The following is a 19,556-nucleotide window of genomic DNA, read 5'->3' on the forward strand; positions in this document are numbered from 1 at the left end:
AGGCGCTGCCTTGGGGCAATCAACTATATACCATGAATAAAACCAGGCACCAGTCTCTCTTCTTTGTCAGTCTACCAGAGCTGCAAAAACTCTGTGCTGCTACAGTAACACTGAGTTCTCAGATACCGGAAGCTGAGACAAGGAGTACACAGATAAAAACTTGCAGGTAAAGAATTTTGTGGGCTATTATTTTCAGAAGCTGTTGGTGGTTGCTATTCAAATATTTTATTAGAAGTACTAGAATTAACTGTAATAAAATCAGCAAAATTCTTATCAGCGGCAAGCCGTACAAAATTATTTAACGTAGAGTTTTTTTCTTGGGCAGGGGCCTTGCTAAGTGTTGGGGAGAAAAAACAAATTTCCATTAGGTTTTAAATTTCATCAGCTAAAACTAATAGGGACCACATACATCAGATTAATAAATGGTTAATCTGCGTTCACCTGCAAAAATGGAATGCTTTATGTGGGTTGAGACTCAGTGAAAAGAATATTTGGAAAGCAGAAGTATTCTCCCTAACATTCACCATGCATTATGTCATTCCCTTTAATAGAAAAGAGGAGAAATGAGAAATTCTGCCGAAAGTAATGCTTTTGGAGTGTTCTGTTTATGTGCCCAATGCCTGTAGTCTTTGTCTTAGACCACTGTGGGTCTTCTAGAGCAAGTAACTCGGACTAATCCGATTTATTATACTGAACCACTGGAAACTGATTAAGAGTGGAAAGTATTATATTTGCAGAAGGTGAGGAAAATAAATTTAAGCTGAGAAAATCAAGTGAGTAAAACTATTTTTTAATTTTTTTCTCTCTTTTTTTTTTTGTAGACAGTTATTATTCCTGTATCAAGAGATCCTTTCTGCACCTGTTATTGGAACACTGAATCAAATTTCAGTTGTAATGGCGGTCAGTATCACTGCGTAAATAAGTATCTGTAGTTACATGCTGCTGCAGATGTGCAGAATGCACCTCACTCAAAAGAGAGAAGCCACAGTATGCTTTATTGAGGTAAAATAATAATTTGACAGAGTTCGATGAGTTTGATGGAATTTAGCAAAGTTTTAACAGGGGCTTGACAAGGTTCGGTAAGTTTGATGGCAAGGTTTGCCTCAATAATTACTACATGGAAGAAACATACAAAGGAAAATTGTGTTAGAATGACTCAGAGGGAGACTAGAGGTGCAAGGAATAACATGTCCTCAGTTGAGTCATAGGTTCAGAGTGGACCCCCTCGCTTTCTAAACTCCTTTTTGGAGCCTAGGTGCGACTGGATCCAATCTTAGTCTTGGACTTGTTCAACTGTTCAGTGGAATTATCCATATAATGTTTATAGTATCTGAGTAACTGCATGGATTGGTAATGCTTCATAGTATTCATTCAGCATGCTATCAGTCACTTACTGCAGATCACAGGTAAGGGATCTCCTGGCCTTGAGTAAGGAAGGATCTCTTAGTTTCAGGTATGAAATCTCAAAACCTGAGAGGGGTCCCTGCTCAAGGGGAGAGTCACCTGCCATGCATGCTAGCTGTTGTATAAGCTGGCATTCAGGGAGAGCTCAAATTGAGTCCATCCTGACCTTATTATTAAAAGGATGAAGGAGTTGGCTCTTAGTCAATAGTATAGATAAGACAAATGTCTTTGATTTAGTGCTGATATCTTGTTCTGTACTTTGGTTATCATGTACTTTTGGGTTTCGAAAACACCTTTTGAAATATTTTTCAAGACACCTTCACTCCCCTGTACATGAGCCAGGGACTTTCCAGCTTGCAAGTTCATCCCAAAGACATGAGACCTGTTGCTTCTTGATCAGCCTGAACCAAACTACAGCTAGGGGTCAATTGTATTCTTATACATAGATGTATGTTTCTCTAAGAAGTGTTTTGTTTGAGGATCAGGGATAAGTAAAAATATTTCATTTAAAGGAAACTTTTATTTTTGTGCATTAGTGATGTAGAGAACACCTTAAGTCCTCTACTCTTTTGACTGAAATGACCTTTTTGGATTGTGAACCTTTTTGTGGAATGGAATGGACTCAACTGGTAAGATGCCACCGAATTTGCAAGAAGAGGAGCAGAGTTCCGCAATTGTGTTTTGGGCAGACTTGTCCTTGTTTGTTAATGTATCTTCAACTGGAAATGAGACTACACTATGACAGATGCCTGAACTAATTTTAGTTATCTCCTTTAAAATACAGGATAAAATGTTTGCTTAACTATTCCGGAGCATGTTTTTCAGAGGCAAAGTCACTGTTGTACCAGAATTTAATTTACGATTTGGTAAAACACCTCTTAATTCTAGACACTTGGTTTATTTTTTTTTTTTAATTGTTATTTTTAGATACCGTTTTACAACTCAGGAATATGTCAAGCCTATGTAGAGAGACAAGGAGCTACTGTAAGTGCTGAAATATAACAGTTCTTGAGTCTGTTACACTTGCCTGCAATTGCTGTTGCCAGAAATGAGTATTTTTCATAGGCCATGCAATTTGAACTGAAGCCAAGTTTCAGGGTGAAAAAATCTGCCCCACAGACAAAATGCGTTTTATGAGTCTGGGTATAGTAAGTATACTTTGTCAGAGTCAAAAGTTTTTAGAAGTTCTTGAACAACTTCCCTAGATTTCTCAATTGCAGTGGGATCCTGATCCTGCATAGGGGCATTGGCAACATGCTCTTTGGGCCAAAGCCTTTGGCTCTCCTACTGATCATTCCCTCCACCAGTGCCCCATATATTCCCCAGCAGGGGATGTCCAGGCAGCTGAACTGTCTCCCCATTCAGCTTTGGGTTTACTAAGCCTGTACAGGAAAACAAAGCAAAAGCACAGAGAAGAAATGGAAACCCTGACCTTAACAGCTGATATATTTTTAGAGCATTATGTGTATAATTTACTGCAACATCTGTGGGGTTTATGAATGTATGTGTGGATGCACTAGAAGTGCTGAGTCAAAAGACTGATTGTAATCAAAGCCAGTAGCTCTCATAATTCATTGGAACAGCCAGCTGGGTGTATTTTTCTTTGTTCCAAGAAGTGCAAATGCTTATCTGGATTAATAAGACATATACTGTTTGAATATGCTTATCTCACAAAACTGCTTTATGTCGATATATGCAGCTAACCTGTCATTGTTAGATTTTCCAACACCAGCAGATAAGAAGCATGAAGTATATTTAATAACCATGATCTACAAGTAGTTCCTTGCAGGGTCTCACTAGAAACATCCCTCTGGAGATGTATTAGTTAAGTCTTTTTAAGCCATTATAATTCGTTTCTTGACCAACTCTTGAGCAATGCTAATGGTCAAGAGAAAGCTCTGCAGGACAGACAGGCAAGTGGTGCTGCTGGGTGAGCAAAGCTACATTTATCTGTTGTGATTGCAAGAAAATGTCTCTGGTCTTGAGTTTGACAGCAGAGGTAATGTCAGTTTTGGATGTTGTGCCTATTGTCTGGAAAGAGTTGCATATCTAGTAAAGTACTCCAGATAGTTCAACTGATCTTTTCCCCAAGTCTATTTTCAGCCCTCTGAAAATATTACAGGAGCTGTAGCGCACCTTACTTTGACGCATGAAATCTAAATGCCTACATCAAATATTGTTATTATACTTTCCTCCTGCAGCTAAGTCGATTATGTGTGACGTACACTAGGATTTGACTCCAAGGTGCAGTAACAGTATATTTGCTTAAATTTTGACTGAGGCTTTTGAAAAAATCCGTTAAATTATTAATAATGTATGTTTCTTTTTTACACTTTTGTTATTAGCTGGAAGGACCGCAAACAGTTACTCCAGCCATCCTTCAAACCTGTCTCTCCTATACGCTTACAGCCAGACTTGCACCCAACTGGAACAAGGCTGGCCATCTCTTGGTGCAAGGTATTTGGCTGACCTGGGTCACGGATCAAGCATTTAGTTTCCAGTTTTTTATTGTTGCATTTATTGTCCATAATTTAATTTCCGTAATTATTTCATTCATTATAATAAATTGTTTTGTTCCTTTGACTTTTTTTCTTCAATTGCATCTTTATTGTTCCTTTGTCTAAGTTCAATGATTCATGTTAATAAATGGAATGGACATGAATGGACATACCATTCACTTTTTCATCTTCTTCCTTATTTTTTTAATAGATAAAATAATTATTTGATGATTGCAATGTACCAGATTAATAATTTCCAAACCAAATATTGTTGGACAGTGAATGTCTTCCAAAAATTGGACCTGTTTTTCAGATTCGTGCTTTCAGCAGTGGCATGTGTTCTTCAGATGCTGTGGTGTGCTGGTAATAAGTAGAGCAATTGTATACATAATTTCAAATGTACACTGAGAAAAGTGTATACGGTGTTATCTTATTTCCAGCCACAATAATAACAGTATCCTATTCTCAGTATCTTCAAAATATATGGCTCTCAAAATGAAATCAACTGATTCAGGAGTAGCAGCTAGAAGTAGAGGGCTAGATGGTAGCTGATACAAAGCTGATTGCAATAAAGGCATCGACCAACAGCAACGTGACCTTGATACATGCAGCTTGTCTAATCCTTTATGTTGCTAAAGCTGGGCAAAACATATTTGGTAGAATACATAGTAATACTATACAGATTTGCTTTTGATCCTGAGAAGTGAATTAACTGTTAGTCAATTAAAAAAAGTTCTATGTTCCTAAGTCACTTAAAAATAGTTGCTTCTTACTAGGAGGAAAAAGCAGTGTATAAATTGCTGTCCACTAATATGCTTTTACACATCTTTCTTTTTTATGTAAGATGTTCATGAATCAGTGAAAAGTTAATTGATAGAGCGGGTTTTCTCTCCTTAAAAGGAACACACCTTTCAGCATTCCTGGTGCACACAAACAAAGCTGTGTGATTCCTATTTTTTTTTTCCCACAAAGACTTCAAACATACAGTTTAGAAAATAATGCCTATCTATTTTATTTGTTAAGGAAAAGACTTTCTATCTCATTCAGGAAGGCAAAATGCTGTTGGTAAGTACAAATTCTGTTAATGGTAAACTTGAGAGAGCAAGGTATAATTAAGTACTTTCCTACTGCCACAGTCTTGTCATTTGTGTCTTTGATTTTCATTTTGAAATCACTTCTGTCAAAATACACTTGATGGCAGATGATGCTCTGACTGTAATATCTGTCAGCTCAGCTGAACCTTTGAAAAATTGCCCACAAAAAGGGTAATTTTAATGCTATTAATCTACAGCCATAGATTGAAATTTGCCCATTTAAAGTTATGATTATTGCAAATAAATACTTGCCCCAGATGATGAGTCTTGCAAGTGATGTGAAAGTTTTGTAATAATAGATAGGAAAATGAGCTATAGTGACTGTCAGTATGTACTATGTTTGCTGTTCACAAAAGTGAAGTCACAAAGCATGGTGTTTAGCTACTGCAAAAATTACTAAGTAATATTTTGATTCCTGTATAAAAGTTTACGGCTACATTTGGGGATATTGGAGCCTAAATTTGTAAGAGGGATGTATATTGATGAACTCAAAGCTGGGTGAAAGTTATGGAGGTGTGCCAATAAATGCATGCCTTGTTCATATAGTCTTTCCTATTGAAAGATAAGAATATGAGGCATCCAGTTGCACATCCAGCCTTGAGTTTCTAGGGAGATGTATTGTGCAACGGTAATTCATTATTATTTTTACTTTCATAGTTAAAATGCTCTTGGTTTTAATTTCCATGCTGAGAAAGTCTAGCCTTTTGATTTTCAAATGCAACATTTTGACTAACAATTACCTTAAATAAATACCTGGGTTAGCTTTCTGCCTAACAGATGAACTGTAATTCAAAACAAGGCTTTGTGCTTTTTTTAATTTTAGTTGTAGACCTCAATGTGTCAGAGAGACAGCTCTGCATCAGTGTGGAGGCTTGCTCTATTCGTTTGCCACCCCCTGAGGTATAAGACGGTTATATTTTCTATGACTGTGTTTGTCTTATTAATCTCCATCTTCTGTTAGGTGACTTCCAATTAGCACGACAGGGATAGAAGTGCTTATTTCTGATTGCACTGAGACATTAATCATAGTCATTGACTACCTGCACCTGTTATAAGAGCATAACATCCATATCGTATCTATATTGATACATTCTAGCAAACATTATAAAATTGAGATTCTATAAGAGACCTTTCAAAAATGGAAACAGAATATAGTAGTGGAGTGTTTTGTAATTCTAGATTTCCTTCTGGCAGTGTTTTCTAGAAAGCATTTAGTCTCACTGTAATACATAGACAGTTTTTGAGTAACAACATTGAAACTACAGGTGAGTTGTCAGCACCATGTTTAAAGTCCCTGTATATGATTATGTATATGATTATTACGGAATCTGTTTCATATTCTTGGCAGCCTCCAAAGTACTGGAGCAACTGGGACCATGCTGCTTGTAAGCATAATGAACAAATTGTTTAAGAAATCATGGCTGAGGTTGAAAACTTACCATCCATTGTGACAGCCATGTCACCGTTGGTGCATATGTCCATGTAGGGTCATATTTGTCAGGCTTGCCAGTTTCTTCTAAAATTCTTTCTTAGAATAGAAGAACAGGATTTCTTCTAAGGTGTGCTTGGGACAGCACAAACATTAAAGCCATCTATAGGAATCCAATTCCCAAACGACACAGACCAGTGATGGACGTGATCATGATGTGGCTTCATTATCAGTTTGATCCTTTCAATACCTTTCTAAAACAGAAATGTCCAGATTTTCCTGTCAGTGAATAAATGCAAACCCTGGTAGACCATAGAAAGATAAAATATTTCTCAAATCTCAGTCTTTGATTGTCCCATAGAGTCAAATATTGACATTGTGAAAATGTGTGGTGTTTTTTGATTTCTCAGAGGACGAAACTGCATGTCCCATTAATTCTGTCGCTTGGATATTTGCACGTGAATAGGCAAAGTGACATACACAGTTACTAGAATGTCAAACATGAGTTTCTGATCTGCCTTTTAAAAACTGTGCATGGAAGTAAGACAGCTCTCAGTTTGAGAAATTCCTGTACTCTTACTTATTAAAGCATCTCAAATAAAGTTTAAATATCACTGTTTTAAATAAACTTTAAACCTTGTACTTGTATAGCTTATGGAAGTGTGAGCTCTAAAATAAGATAATGTGCAGTTTGATAAAGGAATATCTTCTAAAATAATCAGTCTGTGAGAGCTGATAAAAGAAAAATTTTGAAAATTTTAGTTTTGGATGACTGTAGAAATATTTCAAAAGAACTTTTTCTTTTTTCTTTTTTAAGCTGGGAGATTTCGATATTTCAGAAAACACTGTAAAGCAGTTTGACAGCAATGAAAATGCAGTTATTCACCAACATTCCATATTAAGTAACTGGTGCTATGTTTTGCCAAGGTAGGAATCTGTTTACATTTCAGCAGAAATAAACACTCCCTGGAATGCTTGCCCTAAAAACTGTGAACTTGATACTACTGATAAGAACACTTCTGTTTTGCGGTCAGGAATCTATTTTTTTCTTTTATTATCTAAATGTTATGGAAAATGAGAAAAATTAACCGATGAATCATAAATTACACATTTAAGTATTATTTCAATTTTGTGCTACTTCTGTGGTATGCAAAAGCATCATTTTTTCTCAAATATAATTTTAGCAGAAAGTGTCAGTTTAAAGAAAAAATATTTCCATCCTTACCACAAACTATCTTTATTTTTACCTATGCTTTTTCATCATAAAAATATGAGAAGCAATGATATATTTGCTTTTTTTCTCTATTCACTGGTAGTATTACGGACAAGATAAATTAGACTTGTAGATCCAAGTTCTTTTCCACACTTCAGGAAGTATTGCTATTGTTATGTCATAAACTTATGAGCTAAATGTCCTCAAAACAAAAATAATCTGTAAATACTTTCAATGCCAAATTATTTTTTTTTCCAAAAGACCAGTATATCTTTGGCTGGATTTTTTGACACTCATTCTAAGCATCCCTTCTTTACCTGTGCACAGCATGAAAATGGGTCAGATCATAAACATCACCCATATAATTCCACCAGAATCTCCTTTCCGTTCATATAAAGAATTTCAGGTGCACTGGAAGAGTTTGGTAAGAAACATATACAGTTTTCATTTTTCATTTCCTTCTTTGTGCCTATTGAGTTTGTATTTGTAATACACATTTGTGTTTGGTTTTTTGCAGTATGGTTATATTCTTCCTGAGGATCTTGAAGAGACAAAAATATACTTGAGTGTTTACTTCAAACCAATAGGGGAAAGGTTCTTCACGTATCCTTTCAGAGTATATTTGTTACATTTCCTCTACTACATTTCTAGCAAAGCTCTGCTTTTCATTTTTGAGTGCACCACATTTTCTTCTTCGTACTTTTATAGAAGCCAGCAGAGAATTGTTTCACTAGAGAAATTGAAACAAAATATTTAGTCAAGTCTCTGTTCTGGTGTTGAATAATAGTCAAATAGAGCCATTTATTTCACGGCTTCTGTAAACATGATAATGCCACTCTAAATGGTGATGTAAAAGAAAGAGTTAAATTCTTGTAAAAACATGGCCAACAAATATTTGTTTTAAAGAGAATTTTCCTGCCAGGAAAGACTGGACTAAGGATTACTTCTACTGAGTAATCTTTACTACTGTAGGTTAGTATGGTATAGTCATGCTGAAGTCCTATAACTTTAAAAGCTTCAGTCCTGCAAGAAACTAAATGCTTTTTTTCACCTTTTTAAAAAAGCTTTAGGCCTGTTCATGCTTTCTTCTCTACAAAGATGATTAGTAATTATAGAAACATAAAGAAACTTGTTGTGTATCGCTTAACACTTATTCAGGTATCCTTTAAGTTGCGTTCGTAGCCAGCCAGTGCAGTATTTCCCTAGAACAGATGCAGAAAGTGTAGTGAACTCTTTTGTTTCTGACATGAAGAGCAATCTTTCACAACTGTGTGGATTCCCAGTGAAGATGACAAGTAAAGCACTTTATGGTACACAAGAACTCTCCAGGGCTCTGGTGGGTATAAGGCTTTTTTATAAACATATTGATGGTGATGCTTTTTCATGGTACGAAGTGGTCTTTATCATAACCAGAGCACAGTAAGAGCATATAACTGTGCTTTTCACAACAAATAACTATCAATCCTGTAACATTTAATTAAATGTGGAAGGAAAAATTACATTGTTATTTGCCATTGTTATGTTATTATTCATATCACAAATACATTAAAAAATTAAACTTGGTGTTATCGGTATTTGCAATTCTATAGATGCTTTTTAACAGTTGGATATCCAGAACTTTCTCAGCTCTCTTCCATAACAATATTAACAATATTGTTATTATTAGTATTACTGTTATTACTATTACGAGGGCATGTAGTGACAGAACAATGAGGAATGTCTTTAAACTCACAGAGGGTAAATCTAGATTAGATATTAGAAAGTAATTCTTTACTGTGAGGGTGGTGAGACACTGGCACAGGTTGCCCAGAGAAGTTGTGGATGCCCCATCCCTGCAGGTGTTCAAGGCAAGGTTGGATAGGGATTTGACCAATCCAGTCTAGTGAAAGGTGTCCTTGCCCATGGAAGGGGAGCTGGAACTAGATGACCTATTAGGTCCCTTCCAACTCAAAACATTAATAACAATAACAATTGCAATAATAATAATAAGTGCATAACATATCTAATATGTAATTATATATAATATATAATATATAATACACAATTAATTATTGTTATTAATATAGCAATATTAATTTTTAAAAAGAAAGTTCTGTGAACTTAAGCATTTAAAACCAAGCTGTAAGATTTGCTCCATGTCTGGTGATGGAAAGGAGGTAAGTAATCAAAACTCCTTTAATTTGAGATTGTGACAAAGGCTGAGACTCAAATTTCTTCGGTAGTAGTGAAAGAAATGAAGTAATTAATTCTGAACAAAGAATAGTGACAGAAGTTGCAGAGTTTCTAAAATGCTATAATCCTCTTTCAGAAAGCAGTTCCTGTTTATGTGTCTTCAGTGATCAAAGCCAGAATGGCTCCTCTGTGTCATCTGCAGTTTTTATAGACATCCAAACTGTCTTTTGCTCAGAATACAGATGCTTTTAGAAGTCTTAAGAGACAAGGACCCCTGCCAATCAAACCCTGTGCAGACCACCTCAAAAGGGGTAGACATTATCCAGCTGGAAAGCACTAAACCAAGATAATGACTGTAATTTAAATTTAAGTGTTTCCTTCTGATAAATACGATATTCCAGCATAGTTTATAAACAAAGAACTGGATGAGATGAAAAAAAAACCCCTTAATTTATAGTGACAACTAAATGTTGTTTAAAAATATAGTCATTCTGATTCAAAACAGGAAAATGTATGCTTATATCTTGTGATATGTATTAGGTTGATATCATATCGTGATGCATTGTGTGGCACTATAAGACTTTTTAAATCCAGTTCATTCAATTTAACAACTCTTGTTTTATTGCAGGAAATAAAATCTAAGCATATGAAATTGGATGGTGAGATGGTTTGTGTAGTATCTCTAACGCAGGCTCCTCCAAGGAATCCGACTTTGCCTAGACTTCCTTCCCCGTGCAGTACGGAAACCAGCCACTGGATGGAGCGTTTGCTCAAAGAGCCAGGAACACGCAGTTTTTCGAGTAGCAGCGAAGGCGCAGGAGAGGTTAGCACTGAAGCAACAGAGAAATCAATGAATAATAAGCAAATACCAGGAGTACCGGAGTTACCAGTTGCGAAATCTTTAGGAATACCCGTAAACTTAGCCTTTGAATTCCCTCCCCCAAAAGTCAGCAAAATTATACCAATTTTCAAAGGAAAGTTGATGCAAATGAACGGGAAGGCCACAAATCAAATGGATAGGAAGAAAAGGGAAAATACTGAAAGACCAATACAAGTTATGGGTGTTTCATCTTCTGTGCTGTCTGTGCACAAGTCCAGCATAACTCAGGTTTTCAAACAAGATCAAAATTTGCCAGTCAAAAATCCTACTGACAGCAGCATATTTCAGGTAATGAAAACAAAAACACGCACAAAACATGGTACACCCATATTTCAATGGAAAACAGAGTCTGGTGGACAAATTACTAACTCTGATTTTTCTGAAAACTCAACTTCAGGTGGGAATTCAAGTGAAGTCAACCACAAAAAGACAAATTCTTCTTTCTTTCTTAAGAATGTTGAGCCAGTGCTTCAGAAATCCAACACCAATCTGAGTCTGAATGCATATGAATCTCCTATTTCCAGTGCAAGAAGGGGAAAAAAGTTTGCAAGTCAAAATACCCTGCAAGTTCTTCAGGAACAACTCCAGTCAGAGGAAGTGCACTCGCAGATTTGTAAATTAGACAATGAAATTACAAATTCCGGTTTATCACTGCAACAAACAAAGAGATCAAATAAAGGCATGGGGTTAAATATTCATGAATCTGTCTTCAAAGGTATAGTTTGCATTGCCAGAAGTGAAGAAAATAAAGCATCATGCCATTCTAAGGACTATATCGCTAAGACAACCAGTCATCATTCCAAATCTAATTTTGAACAGGTACAGTAAATAACAGGGCTCATTCTTACTGCTTCTCACAAATTCAGTATATTCAAAAACAACGTTAAGCAATAAAGAGCATGACTTTCATCATGTTCTGCCATCATTCTCAGTATGGTTTTCTAAAATTCTACTAACTTAATGTTTTCAGCCACTGCTGTTTTTTTTCTGAAAGGGAAAATGATTTACTGTGTTATGTGAGACACACGCTTCTATTATGTGGGACTTTTAAGGTGGGATAAATTTTTTTTCTTTGTTTAAGACAGTTTATCAGTTTATCAAGATCTGTGTGAGGTTAACATGGTAAAATTGTTTGGTGTTCAGTCTGTCTTCAAATGAAATCATAATAATGGAGTAATTCCTTCCTCTCAAACTTCAGTTGTGTAATGCTGACAGCAGTTGTGTGTAAGGCATTGTGCCGTTAGACAGACGTGGAAGTTTTGCAAACAGAAGTTTAATTACAGTTTCACAAAAAGCACAGGTTGCAACAGGAAAAAGTCCTGCTGGACATAAGGAAAAAAATTTTCAGAGTGAGAGTGGTCAAGTACTAGAACAAGTTGCACAGAGGTGTTTTTGAGGTTGTTAGTTTTTCAGGTTCTCAGACCTTGACTGAATAGGCCCAAAGCAAGGTGATCTATTTTTGAAGTTAGCTCTGTTTTGAGTAAAAGTTATGATTACATGACAGTCAGAGGTACTTTACAACCTATTTTTTCTGTGATTCTCTCTGCATTTCAATAAAATAAATAGCTGAGCTGATTGCAGTACAGTTTTAATGAGGATGATATCTCATGTATTGGGCACATGGATGAAATGTCCTGTGCTTATCACTTTTTTCGTCCATAACGTAATTTGGTAGGTCATCTCAACTTCATGTTATGAGGGCACCTTTTGAAAACATAGGTAATTTTAACAACTAGAAAACTTGTTCAAAATTTTGTGCATTTTTTTTTTTTTTGCTAATGAAGATATAAACTTGTATACTTCAGATGATTACAGGGAACAAGTATCTGACATGTGAAACACTGACCTCAGAACTGACTTCATCAGTCAAGGAGAACAATATGGAAGAATCTGTAAAGAAAGGTTGTGCCAGAAGAAGACAGGTAAAAGCCCCACACACATACACCCCTTGATCCAGTCCAGAAGGACCTAAATTAAGAGATAAAAAGGAAATCTAAATTTTTTTTTCATTTCAACATGTTCCAGGTAAAACAGGCAAACTAAGAAATCTTTTTGAGCTGGTTCTGAAGAAAACAAACCATAACCAGGATAAAGCTAACATTAACCATTGGTTATGTTGCTTCAGGCCTTCATTTAAAATGTTTGTTTCCAGAAAAAGACATTACTAAAATGTTTAATGATGTTACTGTTTCTGAAGCAGATCTTCTGATTCTACAGAAAACATAATGCCATATAATGCCAATATAACTATGGGCATTGTCAGTGGCTCTGTAAGTATCTCATCCGAAGGGCTTGATTTCAGCAACGTTCTGTAGAAACTACTTTTTGTTCTGTTAAGCTTTTAAAGCCCAATACAAGACAATTCTGGAAGTTTTAACTGTAATTAAGAGAACACACTCTGTGCTTTCAGTGCAGTTCCGAAAAGGGCGGTACAGCAACCCCAGGGGCCTGCTGCAGGAACACAGTCATACCCTGGAGCTCAAGCTACAGCAGGGAAGAGAGGAGTTGGTGTGGGAAGCGCCAGCCCAGCTGCTCTGAGCTGGCCCCATCCAGCTGCAGCTGGGAAAGGCCCTTCCACAGGGCCACAACTGAGTCACTAGTTACAGGCCCAGCACTACAGTGCTACAGCAGTAGAGTCAGTCTCACAAAGAGAAGAAAAGCAGCAACTAAAAATAACTGTGGTCATAAGAATAGCAACCCCAGGGGTCTGAGTACTGAAGGGAAACTTCCACCACAATACAAAGGACAGTGCTCCTTCCCCATTCCACCAGTGCTGCCAGACCAGTTACAAGTTCTCTGCTTATCTGGTCTGCCCAAGTTGCAGAGGTAGTTCCATGCTCACAAGCCCTACTCTGAGTCATTCCCAGTGGCAGGCAAAGGACTTCAGCACTGTCCTGTCCTAGTCAGGAGTCAGAAGTGCCCCATGCATTCCTCACTCTCCAGGCAGGCTGTGAGTAGCACAGGTACCTGCCTGAGCCCTGCAAGCTAATTTTGGAAAGTGTCAGGAGACAGCAAGTTCTCACTGCCTCCCTGCACAGTCAGTGCAGCACTGCCACTGCTGGACTCAAGTGAGGTGGATGCACAGCTCTAGGGAAATTTCAGCTGGAGTCTCAGGAATAGGAGAGGGACTCGTCTGTTCACTGGGGTAGGGATGGACTCTCTGGTGCTCGTCAGTCTGATTCCTCCTCTCTCCAGATTAAACTACAATGGCACTAACTGGAGACACTGCTAAATACTTCTCTGAAGAGTAAGCCTTAGTCATTATTTCTCAAGTTTGGACAACCAAGTTGGTTTTGAAAGTCATGGTTGCCAGCATGTAAAAGGGTATTTTCCCAGTAGCTCTGGTCTTAATTATTTAACTACTTTAAATTATATTTATATTGAAGAATAAAACCTTTTATTAATTACTTTGCATTCAACTAAACATTTCATGAGAAACAACTTTTTCAGTTGAACTGTTAGCTTAATATTACTGCTTTGTTTGCTTTACTGGTTTTTGCCTCTTTTTTTTGTTTGATTTTGAGCAGAAAGAAGAAGGTTATTCAAAGTTAAGAACAGTCAAAAGAAGTAAGCCTTCTACTTAGGATGTTCTGGAGTACTGAAAGAAAACTCTGGGTATGCTTACTACAAATTTTAAATATTTTTCTTTTATTAAAATAATATCACATGTCTGTAATAGTTCCTACTCTTTTGGATGATATCAGCTGTCTACAAAGGAACCACTTTACTAAAGAAATGGCTTCTAGAACAAAATAATGAGGTAACAGAAGCTAAGTTTCATTGGGCACTAACAAATAAAGCTTTGCCTTTTTTTTGTGTGAAACAAGCAATGTTAAAAAAAGGCATTTTGTACTTACTAGTACTTAGCATTTGGATTAAATTTATTTGTATTGGCTTATTTTCTCTCAGACTAAAATACAACTGGTTTTTGTACTTTGATGTTTCATTTGAATCTGAGCTGCAGTTAAAACCATAAACCATGCGCGTGAAGCTATGTGTATCATTTGATATCGTTTCATGAAATGGAGTGCCTAAATGCTTTTGTGGTGCTGAGATCTAATCAAAGGACAAAACTGTCTGTCATACAAACTGAATAAATATAGTTTTGTGATGGGATATTTCAGCCTACATCATGAGTGGTTGTTGATCGTAGTCTTGCAAGATAGAACAAGCTTGACCTTTGAATGTTCCTTTGAATATTAAGGACATACATAGCATAAGAGTCACACGAGTTTTAATGCCCTAATGCCTATCACAAGTTATCAGTAGTAAAACATGCAGGAAGGAGTAGCCTGTACAGTAACTGTTTCAGAGATAAATAGAAGTATATTTATTTAGAAGAAAATATTGATGTAAGCAAGATGGTCACACAGATGCAACAGCACAAAAATGTACGTTATACAAAGCAAATAGAAAAACAGAGCAATAAAGAAGCAAAATATAACCTGTGCATCTTTTAATCTGGCTTTTGTCTTCAACATATGTCCTTCCTTTCTTTACGTGAATGTATTTCTTCCAGTGAACATATATATCAGTTGTCTGCTTTTCCTAGAGAAAGTACATTGTATGGATGGAAGCTTCCCATCTATGGCCATCATACTTCAGTGTTCAGCATATTCTACTCCTGGGTCTTATATTTCACCTCTTCTGCTTCAAGCCAGGTGGTTCAGGCATGGTCCTTCTTCAGAGGTGATATGTTTTAGTGATCAGCATAGATATCTGTAGGTCCAAAGTCTGTGACTTTCACTGAGGACTGATGAACAGAAATAATGTCTCTGCAAATGGTCTGAACTTTACTTTTTTTTGCTCTGATTATTTTTTTTAATTTATGAGTTAAATGCTGCAGGGTCGAGTTGACAATGGTAGGTGATGCTTAAACCCTTGAGAGGAAACAGTGTCTTCTGTAAAGGGTTTAAAATATGATTTTTAAAAATTCCTCTGACAGGAGTTCTTCATTGGTGTTGATTTAAAAAGAAAACTAGAGCTAAAATAACTTCTGCTGTTGGGTGGGTACCTACATATTTGATTCTGAAAAGCTTTGCTCTGAATTCCTCTACTATGTATTGCTGCACATTTTCAGAGTGCATGTTTTCATTTGAACACTCGAGAATTACTTGTAAGTTTTCAAATTTATTGTGTACTAAGATTTATGGGTAAGAAGGCCTTACAATGGAATTCCATGATATAGTCAGCAGAAAGGACTTGGTTCTATAATTCATGACAACAAAATTATTTTTACTATTATCTTGCAGCAAGGGTCAGTTTTTGTGACTGATGTGCCAGGTTGCATAGCCTCATGACTTATCCAGGAAATCACAGCATAATCCTAATTTTCTTTTTTTTATTTTGCTGGAATGTGTTAATAAAGCAATGTGAGAGAAGTACTTAACATTTTAAGAAGCTGAATGTTTAATTCTAATACTAAATCATCCTCATTCATTCTGGTTTTACCCATATAAAGACAATCCCCTACTCTCTGGGGACCGACTCAGACTTTTCTTTGGCATAAAAGGAAGTAGCCAGATATTAAGAATATTTAGGGGCCTGGACTATGCTGGGTACATTGTTTTTTTCCAAGGCCATGCAGATTGGGCCATTGGAACCTCAAAGGCTGTTGAAGTGTTCAGGCTATGGAGTGGGGGCAGGGTGTCTGCTGCTGGCTGAGTTCTGTAGAGTCTGTTGGGTAAGTTGTCTAGATTTTCATAGAATTTAATAGGAGTTTTGACATTTAACACATATGTAGAGTGGTACAGGTAGGTGGTCTAAATCTGGAGCTCAAACGCACCACAGGAGTAAGACTTGAATAGTAATGCAGTGTGAATAAAGACCTGCATGAAAACAGAGCTTGCAGAAAAGGTTTATAGATTCTTTTTAAGCTGTTTTATATTTGCAGTCAGATTTTTTAAAAAGTCTCCATGCTTACTCCTTTATTCATGAAAGTCATCCTATCATTTTCAAGGTCAAAAACTACTGTGAAAGGGAAGTTTGGCTTCTAAAACCAATCATAAGAGCAGAGCTTCCAAATGACAGTATAAATGAGTACAGAAAGATTTTTTTAGAAGAAGGACTTGCATCATCACAAATGTTGATGCAAGAACGATACTGCCCTTTGGTTTTCATTGCCAAATTTAGCAAATGAGAAGATGCAAATTTGTCACAGATAATAGTAATAATAGTAGCATTTCACCTGAAAATATTTGCTGCCATTACCGGAAGAATATTGTATGAACACAAGATGAAGGCAGGAGATCCACACAACTGGAATTACAGAAAAATTCGCAGTAGTTTTGGCCTGAGAACTGTTGGACTGTTTCTTCTACAAGGTGTATTCCTCAAGGCAACATTTAGGAATTTTTCTTATATTTTGAAGGGCACTATACAAACATTTCAACAAAGCCATCTTTCAAACGCGTTCTTGATGTGAAAGAGTAGGCTAAAATAATCCCTTTTGTACATAGCGAAAATATTTGGGGTTTCATTGAAACAAGATTCTGAAAATGCTCAGTCTTTTGATGAAAAAACAATTTCTTCTATGATGGGGGAAAATTTCCTAATCAAATCTAGTAGCAGAAATAACCTTTGGACTGTTTTCATTAGTAGGTTGTTGGTACCTAAGTACTTGACACATAGTCCAAAAAAATAGGTGCAATCATAACATTATTTCTGTTACCCTATCAATTTTTCATTGCTGCAGGATTTTTCCAGGTTAGGGGTAATCTCATTTACTGTGTGGTTGACCATTTATAAGTGCTAAATAATAGTTTCTTAAGATTCTGTCTCTTCCTTTCTCAGAGAGTTAAGAATGTAGTTTGGCTACCTGACCTCAACTGGTGAGCTGTGGTTAAGAAGATGTGAATAGACTTCTTCAATTTAAGTTTCTTCTTCTGACTGTAATATTTTGAGGGATTTAAATTTAAAAACTCAGACCTAAGAGGAAGGATAAAGCTGTGCATGGTGCCATAGATTTGTCAAGAAGAGAAGCCTCTTTTGTTCTGTATTAAAAATGCATGCATTTAATGTGGATGCCCTAAATCCAGACTTTGTAAGCAGAATGCAAATACGAATGTGGAACTACAGAAACTTTTTATTCCCTGCATATTAACCATACAATTCTGAGTTGTCTTTTGGTTTCTTCTATGCTCTAAACTTTTTCTATGTTTTTCTTCATTCAGGTTTCCAAGAGGGCATACTTGAGGATCTTCAAGCTTTGTGTATTTAGCTCTGTTTGTCATTGGTACCTGTTTCTTCATGAAAAACTGAGTGTTAAATACAGTTAAGTGAATCCTTGTATCAGCAACGTCTCCAGACAGTTCAGGTTAATAAGATTCTAATGAACTTAAAAAATTAGCTAAATTGTTTAGTTTTTGAATCACATTATATCTGTCCTAGTACCTGCTTACACAGTTAATCATTCTTTCAAGTTATTTTGATGTTTCAAGTCTGATTTGTAAAGATATAATATCTAATTCTTTCCTATAATGTCTGGACCACTTTGTTTCATCAGTAAAACATTCCTAAATAAGTTTTCCTTGTCAAATCAAATGCTTAGAAAATAAAAAATAATTTTATTCTTAGGGGAATGATCTGAAGGCCAGGTTTAATTAAAGCTTCATTAATTCTTATTGTAATTTTTGACAAATTTTCAGAAATGAAACTACTCTGTAAAAGACTTGTTTTAAGTTTAATTGACAAGCTATTCTCCAGGAGTTTATGCAGAATATGTAGTTGCCCTTTGGTTAATTTTATCACCATAAGTATATCTTCAATGACCTACTCAAAGGTGCAGTTACAAATATAAACATATATATATGGTTGTTGCCCCATAATCACTGTTTTAAAGTGAACCTTATTACTTTACCTGGAACATAAGAATTCAATGTCACCCTAGCTCCTAAACTCAAGCATTATAGAACTGAAGTTTAACACTTGTTTTAGATATACATTTGCAAATCTTTTTTTCCTAAAGCAACTGATACAGTAGAACTTTATGTGCTTTATGAAAATTTTTAATGTTTATATTGCCACATCTGTATTTTTATTTGCCTCATTTTTCAAAGCAGGATTTTGCCCTACTACTATGACAACTTTTGGTTTGTTTTGTTGTGGAGTTTTTTTGAGTGGTGACTGCTAACATAGCTTAAATTTCATGGTGCAAGTGTTTAAAAGGAAGTGGGCACTTCAACAATATGTCATTTTCTCATACATAATATAAAAACATACAAGCCAAGACAAATATCACAAAACTTTGAGCAATATGCAAGAAATCAAATTATATTTACATTCTATCCGGAAATTTGTATACAAAGCTAATTTTCAAATTCTGTTGGGTTAGTTACTCTTTTATAGATTTAACCTTATGTAATTGATCCTTTACTTGTCCTACAACATGGTAAAGCCTGTAGAGCAGTTGCACTTCTACCATGCTATATAAATTAGTGCTTTACCTAATCTGTTTCCTGTTGTTGCTGTTAAGATGCTGCTGGTTGCCAACATTTGCCTTGTATTATCACAGAAGTAATTTTGTGCTATTCTTGCATTTTCAAATGTTTACATTGTTTTGTATCTGTTATAATACTCAAAATACAGAGTATTTAAAATAAATATTTAAAATAAACTATTGAATTACCCGTGTGTGCTAAATTGGAAGCTACTTCCTAGTCTACACTGTAGGGGAGAACCCTGCTATTTCACCCACCCACCCACTCCTTGTAAACACGTGGGAAGGCGTTGATAGTGAGTAGAACTGTGCTGGGTGCAGGAGTGGTGCCGATGGAAATGACACCAATGAGGAAGAAGGATGAGCGCTGTGACTGCCTTGGGAGGATTTGGGGATGCTGAAGGGACCTTCACTGCTGCCCTACCCTTC

The 19,556-nt window shown here is 36.1% G+C and overlaps 1 protein-coding gene across 5 annotated transcripts; it reads left to right on the forward strand.

The window, feature by feature from the left end:
- Nucleotides 1-19,310, forward strand: CUNH18orf63 (chromosome unknown C18orf63 homolog). 5 transcript variants are annotated; one of them, XM_018070169.1, is made up of 13 exons: nucleotides 1-166; nucleotides 822-900; nucleotides 2,332-2,388; nucleotides 3,750-3,861; nucleotides 4,926-4,967; nucleotides 5,820-5,896; nucleotides 7,243-7,352; nucleotides 7,966-8,062; nucleotides 8,156-8,241; nucleotides 8,797-8,974; nucleotides 10,439-11,509; nucleotides 12,496-12,612; nucleotides 17,863-19,310. In XM_018070169.1, exons 1-13 carry the CDS (start codon nucleotides 33-35, stop codon nucleotides 17,965-17,967), a joined length of 2,265 nt encoding a protein of 754 aa, XP_017925658.1. In that variant the 5' UTR covers nucleotides 1-32; the 3' UTR covers nucleotides 17,968-19,310. The 5 variants fall into 5 exon arrangements, with proteins under 5 accessions (XP_017925658.1, XP_017925654.1, XP_017925655.1 ...); XM_018070165.1 differs by lacking the exons at nucleotides 8,156-8,241; nucleotides 8,797-8,974; XM_018070166.1 differs by lacking the exons at nucleotides 8,156-8,241; nucleotides 8,797-8,974; nucleotides 17,863-19,310 and adding an exon at nucleotides 14,218-14,326.
- The last annotated feature ends 246 nt before the right edge of the window (nucleotides 19,311-19,556 follow it).

The sequence above is a fragment of the Manacus vitellinus genome, unplaced genomic scaffold (assembly GCF_001715985.3).
Source record: "Manacus vitellinus isolate BGI_N305 unplaced genomic scaffold, ASM171598v3 scaffold_17_pilon, whole genome shotgun sequence".
Classification (NCBI taxonomy): Eukaryota; Metazoa; Chordata; class Aves; order Passeriformes; family Pipridae; genus Manacus; species Manacus vitellinus.